We start from the raw sequence: 23310 nt of genomic DNA, 5'->3' as shown, positions 1-23310 counted from the left end.
AAATATGGATTCAAAATATTTTTTATACTGTATCTTTGCAGACCTCATTTTACATCTTGATCTGGATGGAGGATGATGGGTGAACAGTATAGTGAAAATGATTGAAATGTAAATAATCAGATGGAAGAACAGAGAGTGGACTCATCAGACATAAATTAATATATATTGGCATTTTCTGCTTTTGCTCCCAAACAACTCACTTAAAATGGAGCTCCCTTTTTGTACAGTGCACGATATTGTTCTTGAAGACTTGTCATCTCCGATTTGCATTGCTTTCCCTGACTTAATGTTGTTAGAAGCCTAAATTTATAAGGAAAACAGTGGGAAATGATGATGGACTTCGAACTGTAGACGTATTCCTGTATTTCAATGGTAACTAAATGTATTTTCAAGAAAAAAAAGCACAAAGCTATTAATCAAAAATGTGTGCACATTGAACAGTAATTTCCAACACTGAATACATGTTTTAAAATTTAATGGTTTCTGCATGGTATCACTTCTCACAGCCTGTTTAAAGTTCTAAGTCAATATTACTTAGCCTTTTGTTATGATACTAGGGGATTATTTAGAAAGGAGATACTTTATTTTACTATATCACCTGAAACATATCTTGATTTTGACATTTTAATGATGTGAAATTATCATGTCGGCTACAGAACAAGCTGTTCTCTGACTTTTGTCTTTAGTAGAAAGCAGTTTTGGTAGGTCATGCTGCATGGCTTCATCTGGGAGATCTTTGAAGGATTGTTATAATTGGAGAAACAGGGAAAGTTTACTGTAAGCACAGATCGCAAATCTTTTTCAGATTAGATCTTCTTATCTGCTCTTCATGAACTCTGTTTTTCTCTTCCAAATTGTCCCAATTTACAGTCACTGATGACTAATTTATATTATGCATTATATATCTAAATAAGAGCATGGTATAGTTTAATAAAAGTCTAAAAAAAACTTCTAAGCGGCACATCACAGGAGTGATGACAGAAGTTGGATAATTGGCTGTCACTGTTGCAGTAGATGGACATTCATCATTGTGTCTTGATCATGGATTATATCTCAAGAAAACAACACAGTAAAGTCAGAAGTTATATATAAGCCCCTCTGGGAAATGTCACATTTTCACACGTCACAAACCACATTTCATCTCTGACCCATTTCTAAGTATTGTGGTATCTGAAGCAAATACAGATATAATGAAAGTTGCTCCGCAAGCATGGTTTTTCAGTAGAACTTGGTTTGTTGCTTTGGATATCTGTAAGACTGCAAAAAACATAGTGTTGGGAACTGAGTGTGTTACAGTGCATATTTGCTCAAGTGAAATATGAAGAATAACGTTCCGTATGTTACTTAAATACCTTATTTCTGCATAGAGCTAGCTGTGAAGTCAAGGGAAGTAAAGCTGTCACCTAACTAAAGCTTTTCTCCTCTGAACATGAAGCCAGCTCCATTTGATTGAAAGCTAAGCAGCGTTCTAGATCTGTGTAGGTGGGGTCTTCATATCAAATATAATCTTTTCAGATTGTCTGGTTATTTCTAGAACTTCTAGGTAAAACAGGTCATATAATGTGGAAGGTGAACAGAGCACAGAGAGGGAAGCACTGAGTAAATCAGAGATGAAGAGATTGCCGGTGGGTTAGAACTTAGTGCTGCTGTGTTGTGTATTCCATAGTGCACACTTGTCTTGCCTAAGCATGAGTGCCTTCCGATAACACCCAGAGCATCCCAGCATTCTTTAACCCTGAAAAGCTCTCAATACCGCTCTTTCATCTACAATAAGGGAACTTGGCAGCAAATTGCAATTTACATCTTCATTCCCTCTCCACTGGTGTTTTGCAGACATTAGCAGGTTCTCAGCGTTCAAAAGCAAAACGAAAAGGAGCATCTCTTTCTGCTAAATGGACTTGGTTATAGCTGTATTTTGTTAATGTTGTGTTTTTTCCCCCTTTTGTTCTGTTGTAGTGGACCTCCTGGGGCTGCTGAAATGGCGCTCCAACACAAGCTTGCTGCAGCAGAACCTGAGACAGCTGATGAAGGTGGATGGGGGAGAAGTTGTGAAGGTAAAGCCTGAATGACTTCCAGTTCATCGTTCATAGGGAGGCAATGTAAAAGGCAATCAGGATGCTATATAGTACTCTCCACGCTCAATTGCAACCCTGATGAAAAAGTAACAAGAAACATAAGGAACATTTTTGGATTATATAGCATGTTCTACAAAAATGTCTTAAATTAATCTTAATAGCACTGCACATAGAAAAATCATATTTTTGCAAGCACTTAAATTTTAGAAAAAATGAGGGTCACATTTATTCACACCCCTGTAGTTAATGTTTTATAAACGCTCCTCGGGTGGGGATAACACTGACAAAGTACCTCCTGTGAGACCAAAGAGGTTGTGACACTTCTAAGGTGGGATTTTACTTCGGAAACCCTTTGATTGAGATGGACAGTCATAACATTTATTTTGTGTCTAGATCACCACTTCTTTATTGATTTGTATGTATGCTTTGGATCATTGTCTTGGTGAAATGTCCATTTTCATCTAGTGTTGATCTTCTTGGTAGAGAGCACCAGGTGTTGGACTAAAATGTCCTGTTGTAGTACAAGGACGTACGGTACATTTAATGCATAAAACAATCAGTAGTAGCTTGCATCATCATGGTCAAAGTCAGAGAGTTTATGACCATTTCATTTTCAGTGAAAACCTACAATAACACAGATGGTGCTTAGGAATCGTTTTAGGCTCTCCAATACATAATCTCAGAAATCTCACAAATAGAGTACCTCTATGATATATTGAAAATAGAGAAGGAAGAATTATATTTTCTTCCAGTACTAAACACATACATCAAGCGCATATAGTTTTTTGATGCAAACGTAAAATGGTTTTATCAAAATCTAGTTAAACTATTTATTAAAATTTGCATAATTTGATCAAAATCTAATTTTGTGATAAGCTCACCCTTGATAATGTTACCGTATAGTTTCATGAGTATGCATAGGGTAAGATATAAATCTTCTATTTGGCAAACTTAATATTATTCTTTAAAGAAAATGCAATAGATAATTGCTGTTTCCCCACAATTACTCAGTGATTGATTTTTATATAGTAAAATGTAACTTTATTATGAGTTTGTGATACGAAGTGACAGTTACAGGGTTTTTGTTTTGGCAGTTTAAGCAGAAGGGAAGTTTTAATGGTGGATTATATTTGAAGAGCTGGGGCTGTGACAGAAATAATTGTCTTTTTCCTGTTTGGCATTAAAATACTATTCAAAGAAAAGCCACAGAGAGAACCTGTATCTGTGGAGTTATTGGACAGAAGGATAAAAGGCAGAACATATTGTGTATTTATTGTTTTTATGACTCCCTAATCGTACAAAGCATTAAAAGCTCCAGAAATTGTGGCATAGTGCACTGACTCCTAAGTATAATGTAAAGCTAGTATCCTCCACTTGATTCTTTTTGGTGCCCGAGGAGCACAATTTAAACGAGTGATGTGTATAGCACAGTGGACCATGTGTAGAAGTCTGAGCTCACAGGCACACTTCTCTTAAATGCAGAATAAAGATTTCCAGCTTCTGGTACTCACTAGGAAATTGAGGAAATTGCTTCATTCAGCAAAAAAAAACCTGAGGATTTAGGATGGGGCACTGTTAGTTTTTGGGTGCACCACAAAACTGGACGCTGTACAATGGCTACAGCTCTGTGGGTACTGGGGTCTAATACAGATGGTGTTGAATCTGTGGTTCCCCTGTGGGCGAGGACCCTGTTCCTCCTTTTGAAATGCTTTTGCTGTTTGCACTACTGAATTGGCAGTGTGGTTAGAAGCAGGCAACCTGTAGAAGCATGTGGCTAAGTCAAGTCATGTGCCGGAGGTAACAGCTATACTGCATGGTAAACTGTTAATGAAAATACACCACACATTTCAGTAACTGAGTCTTTGAAAGCTTTAGTTTATTACTGATTGCCATTGTTTATGCTGTCCTCCCAAGTTTTGTAACCAGTCATCACAGTTCATAAAGGCAGATAAGCTGATCTGTCAAGAAATTAGTGTAAATGCAACTCCTTTCAGTGTCTGTAAGCCAGAAGAGCAATGAAAAGGAGAAACAAATCAGCATTGGCTCACAACTTTGCTTGCTAATGATGTTTTATTTTTCTTCAATTTATTTTGTGATAAGTGTGTTGTGTCTGTGTGGGAGCCTTCTTTCTTCTGTATTATCGCCATTATTGTCTCTGCTGCAAGCATTAGAGAGAGAAATGCGTGGGGACCAATGTGTTGGAGATGATGTGTACCTCATAATTGACTGAGACTGACTGAGCAAGCACCTAAGAAAAATGACAGAAACTATTGTTGGGCACATAACAGGGAATGTTATTTTAAGGAAGCAGTGTTTACCAATAACTGTTGCATTTTCTGTGATGAGTATCTTTCTGAGCCTCAAAGCGATGGAGGCTTAATGATTTCATTAGGAAATCCACAGATTACGTTAGCTAAAGACTGAACTGTGTCCAAAGTGCTGTATCACAAACACAATTAATTACTCCTGCAGCCATTGCTCTGTACAACTAGCCATGCCCCACACTGGAGGTAGAGAATGTTGACTTAAAATGTACATTACGGTTGCAGGTGATAGATATGCTGTGTGCAAAATGTAAGTGGGTTCATTGCTGCAGAGTTCTGTGGGGTTTGAAATGCAATCCAGTCCTCTTGAATTTTGACTCAACCTTTTACAGGGGGGTCTGTGTGTAAATCAGACACACGTCTCTCAGCTATAATTTATCACACAAGCTGTTAAAATTTGTACTTCTTGATAGCAGTGCTCTGTGTCATGTTGTCACCCCCCTGCTGAGCTTTCTGTTCTTGATTAAAAAGCATCATGCACTGGGGACCCACTCCCATCCAGGAAAGCCTAATTTAGCGCAGGTTTGTACACGTGAAATGGCTGTTTAGTGACAGTATGCAGTATTAAATGCTGCTTGGAATTAAAATGGTTAGGTGAACAGTGTATCTTTTGTCTTTTTTGCAAAAATAGGTGACTGGTAGCGTGGTTTTCTGATGCATCGTACAGTATATGAGGCAGCAGTATAGAACAATAGTTAGGCCTCTGGGCTCGTAACGAGAAGCTTGTCATTTCAAATCCCAGGTGGGACGCTGCACTACAGTGCTTCACTAAGATTGCTTCAGTAGATTGCTCAGCTGTATAAATAGGAACAAATGTAAGTCACTTTCAATAAAACAATCAGCCCAATAAAATCATAAAAGGAGTAATACGGTACATGGACTTTAAATGTGAACTATACACTTTAACATTTTGCTGTGCCTTTCTTATATACAGTAAGTCAGTTTGGTACCAGTACTGTATGTCATTAAATCACTGCAGGTACCCTGAAACTTAATATATTAATCTATATATTACAGAAGCTCTTAACTCATATTTCAGTGGATTCTGGATTCTCTTGCCTAGTGTTGTACACTTTACTATACACAGTTTAACGATTTAAGTTCATTATATGAGAAAAAAATGAGGATTTAAGTAGTTATCTACTTTCTGCACCTTCTGAAAATGAAGGCAAATTTAATTTTTTGTTCAAAACATTTTTCTTTATTCACATTATGAGATTGTATGAAAGAAGATACTTGATCTGCCTTTCCATACCTTGTGCAATAGCACTTTATAGAGTTTTTGTTTTCAATTCCTAGAAAACAAGGCAAAAACTGATTTAGTTCTTATTTCACCTCTGCAGTTTATAAACCTATTGAATTTGTTTCAGATTTTGTATTGTTCTTTTGCTGGCCTGACCTTTCTATTACCTGCAAGACTTCGACATACACCTCCCCCATTTTTCTAATGCAAGTCTTCTGCAGTACTGCACTGTATGATGAGTCAAAGAACAACATTCCAGTGTACTTTGTCTCAGGTGAACGTGGTGAATCTTGTCTGCTGATGAAGAAATCTTTAGTGTGCCTTGCCTGTAATTTGTCACAATAAATTTAACATCTGTAGGCTGCATTAGTCCTGACTTGTCTCACATAAGAAAGTTGTTTTGTAGTGTTACTTTCCTGCCATTTAAGACATTCCATAAATACCTGGGAGACTCCTGAAGGATTTGTCAGTAATGGCACTGAGCCAATTAAAGAAACTGTGGGCTGTAGCATTTGACACGTGGACCCCCCTTGTCAGTAACTGTAACATGTAAATTTTAGTCTTAAGCTTGATTTATTTTCCCTTTTTTATGTTTGCCTTTTGCCAGATAAGCAGGTGCCCTTATATGGGCCTGTTTGATATGAAGGATTTGTTTTGGGAAAAGGTAACAATAACATAACTGTCGTTGCTAAATAGTTAAATAGCTAATATGTCCACATTTAAAAATACATTGAGTACATTTTTTTGCAATCTAGAGAATGCTTGAGAACAAACTTCTGGGTCATTCAGTATGGTGTGTTTACAAAAATTGCATTACTGTGCTGTTCAAAACGAAAATGTGCTAAAAGGCTGATTGTTCTCTGAGGTCAGGTTTTTGTTTTAAAATGACAAAGTAGTATAAAAATGGAGCCAGATAATATACTGTGGAATGACAAGAGTATAAAAATAAACATAATTATATTCAGATATATTCTAATTATAAATGCAGACTTTGTCCAAATGTCACCAGCAAAATATTCCATTCAGTGTTAGCTGTTACAAATTTCTTAAAGGAAACTAGATTATATTTAATCATCAAAGCCTCTTATTTGTTCGCAACCGTTTAAAACTATTATGTAATGAAAATAATGTGTCATTTCAGTTCCTGCAGGACACGCTGGATGCACTCTTCAATATCATGATGGAGAATTCCGATATCGACACTTACGACACACTTGTTTTTGATGCTTTGGTAAGAGCGCTCTTTCATCTACCAGCATGGGCAAGTCGCAGCTCCTGAATTCCATTGAGCGCATGAACCTTGAGTCTGAGGTCTTTTTTAGTTCACGTACAAAGAGGATTCTTATTGACATCAGGCAACAATTTTTTTTTCTGGTGAAGCTTAAGCATATTGTGTTGCTTCTTTTTTAAAAGGCCTAAAACAAGTATTGTGTACATATCTAGGCCATTTCATTTGCCATTTACTTTATATGCTAGTTACTTTGTATAGTATACCATGAATAGCAGTGCCAACAACTATGAAATAGCCAATCACACCTTTACTTTTCATCTCGGTGACAACCCCTGTAGCCATGTGAGGGGAATAAGGCAGTGTAGACAGGCTCCCATGACCCATCAACCTGTTGAACCAATCACTTTTTGACATGCTAACGGCTCTGATGTGGAGCTAATTGAGGATTCACTAGAGTACGGTATTAGAGGTTCAGCACCAACTGGAAAAGAGACTGATCTCTCACTGGGTGTATTATCAAAATGATGCACCACATTATTTTTTTATTTTATTAATGCCTGTAGGCAACTGGGAGCTAACAAACCTCTGGCCTACTAACTAATCCCAGCACTACGCTGGAAGTGCTGAGCCAGGTGTGCACTGTCGCTTGGGAAATCCTGGTTGCAGATGGCCAGTGACATGACCCGCGTCTGAGCTCATGATATGTGGATTGGATTGTACACTTCTACCTATTGAGCCACTCTGGACCCATCTCATTAACATTTTATTTAAAAAAGAGCTGTTCAAACTACTGCTGCTTCCCTGTTATAGTACAGTGAGAAAAAAAGTGCTTTATTTGTGGTTAAATGTCTCATGATCCTGACTGTCCTTATTGCCAAACATAACCTTTGCTGATTTGGTTTTTTTGTTGTCAGTTACAGTAGGATCAAAAACTGAAAGGCTTTACTTTGCTTAATTAACAACCATTTAAACTATTGAAATTGTACTCAACATATTTAAACATTTTTTGTTGTGGCCATTTTAATGTCTTGCTCTTATTTCTTACTTTTTTGCCACTATTGTATTTGTGCCATTAAATGTCAACAAGATGTGATAGGTTTTATATTGGACAGTTTAGAACAATAGTGTTAAACGATGCCAATTCCACAGGTGCTGTGATACAACATATGCTCATAACTGGCAACTGCATTTTGACTGATGGAAACTACTTTTACTTAAACTAACGCAGGTTGCTATAGCAATTGCGCTATTTATAAACAGGATCCAGATTGTCTGGGTGACTAGCATGTTCATGAGTTTGGTTGTGGAACTGTAATGTCAGGAGATTAAGAAATAAGCTTATAGTGACAAGGAGAAATATGATCTGTGAGAAAGTGGACTGCAAAAATCAAGTGTTCCTGTCAGTCCATGAAAAGCACATAGTGAATATCTTTGTACTACCCAGCCGGCAATGTTAATCGTGTGCCGAGAAAAAAATATCAGTATTTGGAGATTTTTAGATATACCTGATCAATTTTTGATACTTTTTGAAGCATTTTAAAGCATCAGAAAAAAGAACCTCACAAAATAAGAGTGTCCTAAAGGTTGCTTTTAAAATCACCATCACCCCACCCTGTTCAGACCTTGTCTAACCTACAATTTACTTCTTGCTGCTTGAGATCATAATTGTCCCTTTCAGTCTTCTCTTTCATGTCCATCAAATTCATATAGCTTTATTATAGAAATGGTTTTGTTCAGTCAACTGTGTACTCTGTTTCAGCTGGACTTCCTTGATCTATCAAAATCTTTTTTTAACAAAGAGGCTTCAAATACAGCTGGGTGTATTATCAAAATAATGCACCACATTATTTTTTTATTTTGTTAATAAAATAAATGTGATTTTAAAGCCATTTCAATGGCATCATAGTCAGCCACCCTATTTGGTCGTTTTGAGTTTGTAATATTATATCATTTTCTTCTGACTGAATGGATAGCAAATTACAATATTTAAAGGGGATTTGACTAATCAGTGAAACTGTTTCTTTAGTGCTGCTTCAGATATGTGGAAAAATGACTTTTTAATCAGTTTTGTAGGATTTATCTGCCTTGCTCTTCTGTGACTTCAGTTGTTAGAATATGATATAAAATCTAGTGGTAGTTGTACGTCAAATCTCTTAAATATTGTTGTGTTTTTAAGAACTGTGTACAAAAATACGATATTTAACATATGTAGGTGTTATAGATTACCTTTGGATGTAAAGTAAGTCCTGCATCTCTAATTTATTGTTGCTTTTTCCCATTCTGTATGAAAACACTTAAATCATGTATATTAATATGAGCTCTAAAGCCCTTCTTCTTGGGGCAGTTCTAAAAATATCCTTTTGGGGCAAGATGGACAGTTGGTCTCCCCCTCATTCTGAGATTTTGTGCTTGCTGTCTTTGCTCCTGCAATATTAGCATTACAAGGGAGGTTACAGTGCCCACTTTCCCCAGCAGCTCTTATGAATTGAAATTGTGGTGTTTTGTGAGGCTCTTTAACTGTGTCATAAAAATGGTAATTTTAGGAGTCTTTATCACGAGATGTATCGGTTATGGTTTAATGAACACATCTTGCTTTCTTTGACAGGTATTCATAATTGGGCTCATTGCTGACAGAAAATTCCAGCACTTCAACCCTGTCCTTGAAACCTACATTCGAAAGCATTTTAGTGCAACTCTAGCTTACACGTAAGTGGGTTTAATATATGTTTTATCACAGTTATTTCAATTGGTTAATCCTTATCAAGGAAATTATCAGTAAAGGATATGATATTATATGCATAATTAATGTTTTATAATGATTAACTGCAAAGCAGGTTACAATTTTTGAGTAATGACTAAACACAACATTTTTTTGTTACATTTTGCTTCATTGTGAAAGTCATGTGAGGAAGATGATGTTCACTGTTAATGATCCATCTGAATATTTTATCTGTGCTTTTTATTTGAATGCTTCCGCAGTAGCATTACGGAAGATATTTTGCAGAGCTGTGTGTTGAAAGTGCAGCCAGCAATCATAACAAAGCTGTGTTTGAAGCTCCTCCCTGTCACCCAGTGTCCTTTGCCAGCCTCCTGAGTTCACTACTCCTAGCACTGACAGTACATTAGAAACATGGGGGAAGCAGAGAATAAAAAGGCTAATGTGTCCCAATGTTGATTTATCGTTACCAGTCTGTATAATGTTTCCAGTGTCATTAGTAGTTATCAGATGTTGCTCAGAAGTTTAATAAAACTAAATACCACTGACACCTGGAAACACCCACAGTTTAATCTGTACTGCATGTCAGTATTCTCGTTGATGTACCTGTAAACAAAATCAGTGCATAGATAAATTATAAAAGGGGAATCTTTTTTTTCTTCTTTGATGTACAGATTCACTTAAATCTGTTGTTTGACTGATTTTTGGTTTGCAATACTGGTTGCAATACTGCAGTACAATATTGGAAATACTGGTGTATCTCCTTTTACAGTATTCGAGCCATACGGCAGGTCCCAGAAAAATGTACGCTGAGTATCGCCACTGGAGGTGGTATTTTTTTTTTAGAGACAGATGATAGATTGCACCCAATAAAGTAGGTGTCTAAAGAATGCATTGCATGAGTTGTGGACAAACAGCAATGCACAAGCAAAGAACTATGTAAAGCATGATGAGCCAGATACGACTGTTTCTGTGATTGTAATTGTTTTAGTTGATTTTTTTTCTCAGATCATAAGATTGATAGGTAGAAACTAATATTTTTTAGGATATCAACAGCATGAATTAGTGCCTTTTGACTGGGAAACACATATGAAAAGCATTCGGAAGGTTCTTATTCTTTTTAGAATTGCTTTGGCCTTTTCAGTATACTTATTACTGCTGATTCCTCAGTAGGTCTTTCAAGCGCAGAAGTTGGGGAAAACTAGTGTGCCACATAGTGTCCATGAATGGCAGTGACACATGTTAAGAAAGAAATCACTGATACAAATGCATTAACTGTCTGTGTAGTGGCTAGTGGCCTGGTCAGATTTAATTGCTTTTTAAGTTTACCTTTACTGCTCTAGTCTTAAATAGAAGTCATCCCAAGAAAGGAATAATGTGGCAAGTTCATATGCTGCAGATCTGTTTCTGTTATAATTGCTTCTGTTGGAGTGCCAGTTGAAATGCCAGAGTTGGTGCTGTTTCAGTTTCTGTCGTTTGCTTTGAGGCATTTTTGGTCCTGAGAAACTGATGCATGATCTTAATAAAATACTGGAAACGTACTTCATTAGAATGAAGTCTATTCAATCATTATTTGTATAGCTTAGCTAGACCTTAATGAAGTGCTTCCCCACCTTGAGTAACATTCTCTCAGCTCATCTTAAAAATAATTCTTTCATGGATTAAAACAAAAATCACAGGCTAACAGCCTGTACCTGAAGTGAAAATCCAATGGTTTTCTTTCAAAAACATAGAACTGGGTAACTTTAATTCTAAATCGAGGTAGTGTTTTGTGGAAAAAAAAGGAATGACTACTTCATAGCAACATTTTAGCAGGTTTCATAATGCAGGCATCTTGGAAAATGAATGTATCATGCGGACACATGCGATCAGGTTGCTGCTGCTAGTTCATCTAACTGAAATTGCTCTGTATAAGAGCATTCAAAGCCAGTGGAAACCCTTTTAATGTCTGGTTGCAACAAAACCTAGAGGGAGATGGGGCGGATCCCCTGTAGTTCACTGCATCACTGGCCGCTGAGCTTCCAGTGGGAACATGATTGGCAAAGAGGAGACTGGAGGCCAGAGAAAATAAATTGGCTTAATTACTACATCCTCTGGAAAGTTCACAAAAACGCTGAGCAAGATAGCTGCCCTGTTGAGATACTGAACAAAGGAGTTCAGTTTAGTTAGAGCTCTGACATGAGCTTGGATTTGTTTTTCAAATTTCTGTTTTCTCTATTTGGCGCCCTCAGTGTTGTCACTCCAGGTTTAAAGCTAAGTGATTTCAGTTTTATTTTTACTCAGGATGGTTCATCTCTCTTAATTTATTTCATACCGTAATGATATCACGGTATGATATCACGATATCATTAATGATAATACAGGATGGTGATCCTGTATTAACCTGCTCTCAGTCCAGAGAGTCTCAATCTAGTGTGTCTCATAAATCACTGACTTCTAATGTTTAGAAACAGCTAAAAGTTATTAAGCAATCCATTGTTTTTCAATGAGTACTTTGTTCATTGAAGGCTGAAGGGTACCAAGATGTTGGTCTCAAATAATCTCTGAATTCTTTAAAGAATCACCTTCTTAATTGATTTGATTTAAATTGTCAAAGTTTTTAGAAATTGGTAGCTCTAATGATTGCCTATAAGCCCTTCTGGTTTGTGATTCTCTAGGACCAGGTTTGGAGACCCCTGATATGCCCAATCACAATAATGAGCTTGAAATTAATGTAAAGCATTTATGCGTTGGTTAATTCATCTGACTTTCTGTAATAATTTCAGGTGACTTCACCTTTCACTCTGTTATCTTCATAATAGATCCATATAATACAGTAGGTTTGTTCTAAAAATTGCTTTTGGTATCATTAATACTAATCAGCTAGATTGATAATTATGTGCAATAAAGTAGTGTAATGAGGAGAATTCTACAAGATGTGTAGATTTCTGCAATATGCTGCTTTTGCCAGGTCTGTTTTCTTATTCTTTAAAGCAGTTTAATGCTGGTTCTTGACACTGTAGTTTCTCATCTGGAGTACTGAATGACAATGAAACAGCTTGAAGCGCTGTGGTCCTTTTTTAATGTTTTTGAGGGTGAAGGACAGTCTTCACTGTTAGGTTGTGCTGCTAGAGGTTTGTCAGCTTTCTACAGAAATCCTCAAGGCTGATGTGAACCCCCCCTGGTGTTTGGTCTGAATTGCCTCATGTTTTCCTGCGTGAAGTTTAAAGGCCATCTGTAGGCACTCAGTTAACATTTTATCTTTATTTTCTACATGTAGACTGACCCATAAATATTTGCTCAGATATAATTTGGCATACCTGAAATGTTCAGTATAAAATGCGTCAGTAAAGTATTTCTTCCCCCCTGAAAGCCTAGTTTTGCTGGTTTCCTTTCTTTCTAGTTTCTCCCAACTTGACACCGCTCTGCTGTAGCTAATTGGTACTGCATATGAACTCCACCACTTCCTTATTAGATCTCATTCCTACCGTTTTGTTTCTATCCTCTTTTTCTGCCCTTTGCCCTGTTGTCCTCAAGGACATAATAAATGAGTCCTTGAGCACTGGAGTGGTACCAATGGCTGCCATTACCCTGTGCATAAAAAAACCAAATATGGGCTCTGGACAACCTAAGAATTTTTGCCCTATATCCCATCCTACCTTTTCTAGCTAAAATTTTAGAATGTTTTGTTGTTGTTCACTTAAATAATCATCTCACAGCAAATACATTCTTTGAGCATTCCAAACTGGTTTCACACAATTACATAGCATAGAAACTGCTCTGGTTAAAGTCTTTAATGATCTTCTTATGGCTTTTGATTCCAGTTCTCTACCTCTCCTTATTCTTCTAGACCTCAGTGCTGTTTTTGGCACTGTTAACCATGACATCTTGCTTTCTCATCTTGTGACTGAATTTGGGGTTTCTGACACTGCTCTTAAACGGTTCAACTTTTACCTTAATGATCACCAACATTTTGTCTCTCTTGGGGATTTCAGTTCTGAAGTTGAACTCCTTAAGTCTGGTGTTCCTCGGGGCTCGATACTGGGCTCCGTAATACTCTGCATTTGCATGTTCCCGCTTGGTCTTATTAAAATTACATGGTCGGAATTATTATGATGCTACTGATACTCAAATCAATGTCCATTCTAAATATGACACTGATGTGGCTGTCTCTGCATGCCTTAATTACATCCCCGACATAAAAATGGCACCTTCCGTCACCTACAGTTGCAAGAAAAAGTTTGTGAGCCTTTGAAATTACCTGGATATCTGCATTAATTACTCATAAAAATGTGGTCTGATCTTCAACTAAGTCACAATAATAGACAAACACAATCTGCTTAAACTAATAACACACAAACAATTGTACTTCTTCTTGTCAGTACTGAACACATTATTTAAACATTGACAGTCTAGGTTGAAAAAAGTATGTGAACCTCTAGGCTAATTACTCCTCCAAAAGCTAATTGGAGTCAGGTGTTCCAAGCAATGAGATGAAACTGGAGGTGTGGGTTGGAGGTGCCTTGTGTGCAAAAAAAGGCACACAAAGGTTGGTTACTGACAGAGTCTGCTCTTCTCAAGAAAGCTGTTCCTGTGAACCATGCCCCGATCAAAAGAAATCTTTATGAGTAATTAATGCAGACATCCAGGTAATTCCAAAAGGTTCACAAACTTTTTCTTGCAACTTTATGTAAAGTCAGTGCAGCAAACCTATCTGTGGGTGGCACTGTACTTGACTTTCAATCTAAATTGAAGAATTTGGGGGTGCTATTTGATCCAGGCTTGACATTTGACCCACTTGTGCAAATTATTGTAAAAACAGCATTCTTCCATCTTGCCAGACTATGTCCTGTGTTGTCTCTGACTGTATCATACTTCAGTCTGTCCAGAATTCGGCAACCAGAATCCTGACCAGGTGACGTGCAAATAATGACATTACTCCTGTCCTTGCACTTGCTTCCTATCAGGCTTTGTGTCGACTTCATGGCTGGGAACCTCTGTACCTGTCTGGTTAATTATCTTCCTACAGTACCTCCGTTTGTCTGACTCGGGTGTCCTGATTGTCCCCCAAGCCCAGGGCCTTCCCTTGCTATGCACCAAAGCTCTGCAATTCTATGCCCAAGGATATCCGAGTCACCTTCCCTGAGTGCTTTTAAATCCAGGCTCAAAACCATCTCCTTCATAAAGGCTTTTAATTGATGTCTGTGCTCCTTTGCATCTTCTACTGCATTCTAAACCCTTGTTTTTAATTGTTCTAATTTTCTTTTTTTCCTCTTATTCCAAAGTCCTTGGAGAACCTACTTTTAAAGGCACTATATAAAATAAAGTTTATTATTGTTTTTCTTATTATCAACCTCTAAACTAGGGAGTAGAGTTTTATAAGGATCATGTCTACAGAGAACAGCAATTTGGTTTGCATGGTTTTTGCTTTCTTAAAGTCAGCCAGTTCATCTTATGAACACCTATGTGTGATGTATTCTGCTTCGTACTGGTTGTCCCTGCCGCCTGTTCAGTGTCTATTAAAATATCACTTTACTTTATATATGACTTTAATCTATTGGATAACGCTGCCCCCTGTACTCTCTGTAACTGCAGTGCCCTACCTGCACAAAAGCTGCTGGGCTTAAAACTGCAGCCTGCTTTTAGAAGATGTTTGCAAACTGCAGCCATCAATCAGTCCTCTAAGAAAATGAAACAAAAAGACAAATCACTTCTAGATATGAATATTTACCAGGGTTGATTTGAAGATGGGATTGAAGAATTAGTTGTTTGATTGCAATGTTTCTCTATTTCACTGCAGTGGTCATGCTCTGATACATTTAATTTAGTGAAATTTGTTTTCATGTTTGTGCTTTGTTAACAATCTTTGCCACCATGATGAATGTCTGTACTTCTCACTCAGCAAAAATAGACACATCAAATCTGATCTCAGTGAAGTGTTTTTGTTCATTTTTTGTTTTTATTTGATAAGTTGCTTTAATTAATCTATTTGTCTTTTTCAAAGAAAGCTTTAAGTTAAAGGCAGATATTGTCTGGCATACTTAATTTTTTAGTGATCATCGGAAATAAAGACTGGGATTATCTACATCTGAATAGTTTGACTGACACTTTTTATGACTGCCAATTCTCAGTACAAAAATACACAGAGAGGAATTAAAAACACAACTAATGCTGTTTGTACCAATTCTCATATGTTACATTTTTAATGCCTCTCAGTATATAATAAAAGCAATATCCTCCCTGTTGATTCAGATCAAGACTGGAGAGCTAGGTTAAAATATTGCCTGTAAGTTTGTGACACAGCCTGGTGTACAATATGGACTGGGGTAAGACAACCAAAGTCAGTGCATTTGTACATGGGGTGACTTAACATGGGTGTCACTGAGGAAAATCAAGGGCAATAAACCAACTCTTGTTCTGCTAAAATTTGTTCTTTAGTCTAAATGAAAAACAAACCTTAATGCATTCAATGTTTTGTCCCATTTTCCATTTGTTTTTTGTTCTTCTTACAGTAAACTCACCACGGTGCTGAAGGACTATGTCGACAAAGCTGAGAAGAGTACAGAGCAGCTCTTCAAGGCAATGAAGGCGCTTGAATACATTTTCAAGTTCATTGTTCGCTCAAGAGTGCTTTTCAACCAGTAAGTTGATGTTAGTCCATAGTGGATAATCATGTTTAGATGATTGTTATGATTTGAAAGACTGGGTTTCCTTATTAATCTGAAATTGGAAACCATATGAACAGTATATTTATAAGTTTTGTAAACCACTTTTATATAACAGTTAAAATGTGAATTGTTAGACAAATAGATAATTGCTGTTGTTCCATATCTACTTAATGATTCCAGCCAAGGCCTTTAGTGGTGATTCTATAATTGATAACAATTTGAACCTTTCAATTTCTGCTTCCTTCTGTAAACAGTTTGTACATACAATTACTATGGGACATGCTCTTAGAGGTACAGTATATACTTTTAGAAAACTGAAAACAGAATTAGGGTATTTGATAATCTGCTTGGGGGTTCTGACCATAATATGATAACCTAAGTTGAATCTAAAATTAGGGTTTATAATTTATGAAGAGCAGACTAGGAAGGAATGAGACAGAGCTTAACAAAAAGTGAAATGGAAACAGATGGATACTATGTCCAAAGAAGAAAGATTATATTTATATTATTATTATTTATTAAGATAAACAAGTTGTAGAACAAAATAACAGAAAGTTAAGAAAAATTCAGAGAAGGGATTTCTCTATGGATTGCATGATAGCGTTCAAGATTATAAATGAGAAAAACAGTACACTGAGCTACAGATGCAACTAAAGAAACAATTGCTAAGAGTCAGAAAGGAAGGTTGCAGAGGAGGCTTAAAGAATTGCTAAACATTTTTCTATATGGTAATAGTAAAACCTGTAAAGGATGAAGCAAATAGTTGTTGAGATTAATACTAGAGATGGTAAAGGTTTTTAAATGGATATTTTACACAGGTTTTTCAAAGGATTATGCCAATAACATGCCCCAGGTAACAGAATGTGAACCATCAGTATTAAGTAGTTTAAGCACAAGTAACACTGAGGTATTAAAGTGTCAAGAAATGCATAAAAACAATAAATTGCTGGGGCCTTATGCTTTTTCAATGTTGTAATTAATAAAATGGGGAATGTTATTCAAAAAATATCCTTTTACCAGGATATTTCAACTGTTTCTATTAGTGATTTGAGAATTGCAAATGTCTCATAAAAAGAGACAAAATGAACTAGGCAGCTGCATGTAGTGGGCAAAAAAAGAATGAAACAGCAGTGTACTGTAAAGTCACTTAAAAGAGCTTTAGACCACCATGTGTGGCCATATGGCCATACAAAATGGATGGGATATAACATAGAGTCTGCCAGCACCCGGAATTCTGCAGAAGGGGTGTGGCACGTTCTTCTTGGGAAAATAAATCACATAACGCTGGGCTGATGGAAGTGGAAAACTGTCTCAGGCATAGTTCCAGAATATCCCATAAATCCCATATCCCATAAATGTTTGATGGGGTTCGTATCTGGTGACTGACACGGATGTCATGCTTGTCAGACTGTTGGGTGAGAACATATACAGTCGGTAGCCCATTGCCTGTGCTGTTTGCACCACTGGACTTGTGAATGGGCATTGCCAGATGGCTTGAGTGGTTTGTGCAATGAAACATGCCTATGGTATCCTGCTCGTTGGAGCTCTCAGTGGACCATTTTAGATTAAATTTGCTGCTAGCAGCCCAGGTTTAAATTTGCAGTCAATTGATCTGCGGTTGCTCACCTATTTTGCCTTGCGGTTTAAATTAAAGTGTGTATATCATAATCCTGTAATATGTGCTTCCACAAACTTTTGCCCTTTCCCCTTTGATGATACCTTTCCCTTGGATTTCCATGCTGACATCACCCTGGATGCAGTCTTGATGTCTTGGAGCTCCTACCAAATGTGCACCAACAATCATTTCTTTTTCAAAGTCACTAACGTGTCTTCCTGCAGTCATGCTAGCAATAATTGCATGACTCTAAGGGTGCTGTGCTGTAATTTGAGGAATTGGCACATTGGTCAAAGCTATGTAGAAGTCCTTATACTTCCAGTATACTTGTTTTCCCTCATTTACCCATGTGTTTCCATTGATGTACCAGTCTTTACTTCTGTTACTGGTAAGGTTCTGAAAGCAGCGGTGAGAGCTGAATTACAAGAATGCAACATAATAATGAATTGATTTATCTAATAATAATTTAAATATATATTTATATGCATTATAAAAGTATATCTTCCTTTTTATAATTGTTTTTTGTAATTTTAATATGTGTAATGTGTATATATTACATTTAAACAGAGGGGAATAAAATATACTGCATTGAAAATTTCAAAATTAAACCTTAATCCCTGTGCATTTTACACAGATTAAAGGTATTCTATGGAGTATTTAATGTAGCACTTAGCAATTACTAATTAGGTTTTTAATGAATTTGTATTTAGTTTAGCTTCCAACTTCCAATTTAGCTACTGTCAGAGGTTGTCTTTTTGCACATTAATTCTGACTGTTCGTGAAAAAGATTTTTTTTTACAACCTTGCAATCTGTTTCAGCCTAACCTCTATATAAAGGTTAGTGGTTTTATTTAATCCCTCTCACACAGCATAAAGATTTTTTTATTCATTACAATAGAAGGTTGCTAAAAGATTCAAGACGGTTCAGAGAAAGAATTGTCTGGGACATTTTATTTTAGATTGAGTATGGAAACTATTTATTATTCACCTAGAATTATTTGCAATAGATAATACATTTTTAATGCAATTAAGTCAGGTTTAGACAGGTCCATTGTAATTTTCTATAGATTTATGGTCTGGGCATAATTGAATGTCTGAGATTTGATTTGGTTCTTTAAGTTAGATGACAACAATTTCACAAGATGGCACACCTCACCGGAAAGCAACCAGTATAATCTCAAACACTTAATGACAGCCGGACATCCTTAAAATGAATGGGTCACGACAGCACTTGCCCAGTCTTCGTTTAAACGTGCAGTAGTGTTAGTCTGTATCTTGCACAAGGTGTGTTTTCAGAGTCTGTGAGTAATTAAGTGTCAGTCACTTTATAGGACACCCTATGTGGGCTTCTTTTCATGTGGTTGTCTTGAATTACGATGTGTTAAATTAATCTTAGAACCTTAATTTAGGTGACTGAGTCTTCTGAACTTATTTGGCATGGATTTTTTTGTTTGTTTTTCCCCACACATTACGCTTAAGATTTTCAAAACCCTGGAATTGCCTCTTCAAGGCACAGATACTGTAACTGTTCAAAAATAAGCATTACTGTCTTATGTGTGTGCACACAAATAATTCATTTCTCATGCATCTTTGACCCTATATACCTTGGGTTCACTATGCTGAGCAAGCGTTGTACCTAGTCCTATAACTATCTAATGCATGTGAAGGTGACTAACCGTACTAACATAAAACATGTCTGCAAAGACACAGCTATCAATATATATGTGTGGAAATTGAGTAGTCCATTTAAAAATAAGGTGTTGTAGTGGTACTCTACAGAAAGAAAAATAGTAAATTAATTTAATAAGTTATTTAACAGAAGTTATACTACAATGTGTGTGTTGAAATGATTGACTAGTTTGTTGCTTACTGATCAGAGAACAATTCATGTTGGAGGAAATTATAGTGGTTATATAGTAGAGCAAATATAGTTGCATTTATTTTGGATATTTCATTTGTTGCCTATGAGCTGTATGCTTATATGCACATCTGAATAGATAAAAAGTCATCCCCAGGGAGCAGAGATATTTGAATATTGCACCAGGGTTGCTTATAGTGCAAATCTGCTAAAGTAGGAAAGTAGAGTAGAAGGATCACAATAAATATAATTCCCAATGTTGTGTAGAGGTGGCACTAACGGTTAATTTGAAAATGCATCAAGTTAATCACTTTTCACTTTACGGATTACACTTCATTTTCCAAACTTTTCAGTGCAATTCTACATTCATCATGTTTTTCTTAATGTTTGCATTATTCAGACTCAGCTGTAGAATAATAGGATTTTTTCCCTTTGTCTTTACTCATCTATTTTTAAGGATCATTTAGGAATGAATTAATATGTACATTAGTCCTTCTTTAAGATTATCCTATAGAAAATCAGTATTATGTTCTGCTTTTCTCAACATTCGGGCTCTATTTGTACTAAGACAAACTTTCTAAATTGTCAGAATTTTGATTCTTGTGATGAATTTCTGAGGACATAAGACGTGTTTATGAGCAGCAGTATAACCACCTGGGTGATGTATGATGGCGATAACTCTCCAACAGCCCTAATATGCAACAGATTGTGCAGAGAAGTGAGATGTTGTCAATTGAGCGTGACAAGATTGTACAAGCCCAGAGTGGAATTTAGCCAGGGCACTGCAATAACACCTTTGTTCTTTCGATAACTACCAAGGAAACTCAGTTAAACATCTTGTCTGAAGAAAGATGCCTCCTTTGTCAGTGTTCCTGCTCTCCATACTGGGGCATTGTTTTAGAAATTCTGGCCCTGAGGGACAAGGGATACCTAATGGACTACAAACACCATGCCCAGCAGCAAATATGTTTTCCTTAGACCCTAGAGGTTTTTCTTCTGGTACTGACCAACTTCTTATCTTAAGAGATCTGATGAGATGAGACTGCATGGTGGTAACATGGCATAATTATAATTTCCATTAAACAGTGTCTTATTTTTTGTTCCAGTTCATAAGAGGACCCTATTACATGAACTGTCATTTTGGAAACTTTTCAAATTGAATTTGAGGTAGTTTAAGAAACTATATTCCTGAATGGAAAAGAAAAATGCTTTAGTAATAATGAGGAACTGTCCTGCTCTGTGTAAGCCTATTTAAAGAGATATGAATCCATCCTTTTTTCCTTGAAAAACAAATTTAGTCTTCCTGTTTTTTCCACAATTACACTGTACATACATTAAAATGATGTAAATCAAGCCTCAATTCAAAGAAATGGAAAACAGTGAAATAGCAGTTATTTTAATGCCCACCAGGTTGTTGATAACAATATCCCATGGGTTGATATGTATAGTTAAGATTTTCAAGAGTTCCAGAGGGAATTTTGACAAGATATGTTCATTTAAAAAAATGCAGATGTACCCAACCTATGGTAATGTGTTTGTCTTTAGGTTTACATACTGAATGCATCTAGCTGGCAACTGCTTAAAAACCTTACATGGTAATAGATGCACTTCTGTTTAATACATGGAGATTGCTTTTATTTTCATTTAAATGTGGATTGCAGATGGTTACCTGATTATCTGTTTTGATTTGCAGGCTTTATGAGAATAAAGGGGAAACAGACTTCATGGAGTCCTTGAGGAGTCTCTTTACATCCTTCAACGACATGATGAGCAGCAACTCGGAAAACACAGTGATGGTGAAGGTACTGTGTTGCCTGGAAATAAAATATACATAATAGATGCCTGAAACACTTTGAAAACTAGACCCTATTTTTTATGCCCTGCTTTATTATTTTTTATGTTTTTTACTTTGTGGGGTGAATCAGTCTCTGACATAGTACTACTGTGCTTGTACACATTGTTCAGTGCTCATACAGTAAAGGCAGAATTGACATGCGAGCAGCACAGTGTTATTGGGACAGTAGATTACTGAAGGAAAACAACCTCTGTCTGGACCCTCATCTCTTATAAGGCTGCCCAAGAAGATATGATATAGTATAATGATTAATGTTGCATTCAGCTTGTTACACATAGATCATCTCACTTGTGGCTTCACCTGGTGTGCTCATTTTTATATAAAAAAGTTTCCTAAAAAAGATTAGCCCTCAAAATACAGCAAAATTATAGTAGGAAGTAACTACCAAGTGACCTCAAAACCTGTACTTCTGGGTACAATAAAATCGGATCAAAAAAGACAGACACCACCTCCGTAATTTGCACATTTCAGAATTGAAGCAGCCAGGGAGTATAATTGACTCGGTGCATAAATCATTTTTTGTAGGGTGGGAAAAGGTCAGAAATCTGAACATTTGCATGATCTCAACAAAAGAAATATACACCGTAGGCCTGCTTACAGATGTCATTTTGTTTTTGCACTCCTTCTGTAGGTTTTTCCCCTTTTTTTGTTGTATGTCATGTTTCTTCATTTCTTCCTTTATCCACTCTTCTATTTGCGGCACATTTCGGTTCTAAATCTGTGTTCATGTGTCCATCCACTCTTTGTGACCCTGATCCAGTAGCACCAGTGCCTGGGGCATCTCTGTGGCTCTTCTAACTCTTCGTTAAGGTATTTGCTCACCTGCTATTCTCTTCTCCTCCTTTCTTTTCTCATATGTGTATCTCCTGTTGTGTTGCTTAATTATTTCCTTCTCAAAAAGGGGTTAAATTTGGAAAACTGCTCAAAACTAGTTCCGAAGCAGTTGCTGTGTAATTGCATTTGTTGTTAGTTAAACTGTCAGTAAATTAAAAATTGGTCTTGGGGAACCAATTGGATATAAGAATCCTCCTGCCAAGCCATGTGTGCAGAGTATTATGTAACAGCTGCCATTTAATATATGTGAGGCAGTGCTAGTACTACAGGCTGTTTCCTGGAATGGTACCTTTGCAAAGTGTCATTGAGAACATCTGGAGTCCCCCCAGGAAGCTCTGTGACTAAGGTCTATTTGTTCCATACTTAGCTTTCATAATAACAATTACATGAAAACAGTATGATGTTAAAAGAGCAGTGTGCCCATTTGGCAGGTGCCTGCGATTGTTGTGGTTATCTTACAAAGTGAGCAAGGCACAAAAAAATGGTATTAGAAGCCTTAGACTAGTTGAGTAAATTTAGGAACTAAAGACCTAATAAAGTTAGGATGTTTTCATTTATGTACTTTGATCTCAGTAGTTGAAGCTGCTGTATGCATAAATAGCATGCATGTCCCAGAGTGTGATTAGGCTGCAAAACCTCTGAAAACTGCTTTATAAGCAAAGTACATTATCTCCTTCAAGGTTTCAGACACTTCAATGAATTTTCTTAATTTTACCGGACTGTTCAGATGTGTGTATATAGATATGTTTCAGAGGCTCTGCGCATGTAGAAAAATAGAAACTTTTGTTTCTTATTAAATGTACCATAAATGTATCTGTATCGAAATGAAAATGGAATGACCTTAGAGAAAATATTGCACAATAAAATTTCCAGTGCCTCTTTGTGCCATTGCCTTGTGCTTTCATCTTTATA

General features: G+C 36.6%; 1 protein-coding gene across 2 annotated transcripts in view; it reads left to right on the top strand.

The window, feature by feature from the left end:
• dock1 (dedicator of cytokinesis 1) overlaps positions 1 to 23310 on the top strand; it is a 311516-nt gene that overhangs the window by 53736 nt on the left and 234470 nt on the right. For both annotated transcript variants that reach the window (XM_088915927.1, XM_088915925.1), the window contains exons 19-23: positions 1957 to 2054; positions 6784 to 6873; positions 9479 to 9579; positions 16081 to 16209; positions 21403 to 21511. In XM_088915927.1, coding sequence (XP_088772053.1) covers positions 1957 to 2054; positions 6784 to 6873; positions 9479 to 9579; positions 16081 to 16209; positions 21403 to 21511 — 527 coding nt within the window. The remainder of the gene's footprint in view (positions 1 to 1956; positions 2055 to 6783; positions 6874 to 9478; positions 9580 to 16080; positions 16210 to 21402; positions 21512 to 23310) is intronic.

This window comes from Atractosteus spatula, chromosome 5 (assembly GCF_055471065.1).
Source record: "Atractosteus spatula isolate fAtrSpa1 chromosome 5, fAtrSpa1.hap1, whole genome shotgun sequence".
In the NCBI taxonomy this organism is placed as follows: Eukaryota; Metazoa; Chordata; class Actinopteri; order Semionotiformes; family Lepisosteidae; genus Atractosteus; species Atractosteus spatula.
This window is presented reverse-complemented; position numbering and strand designations above follow the sequence as displayed.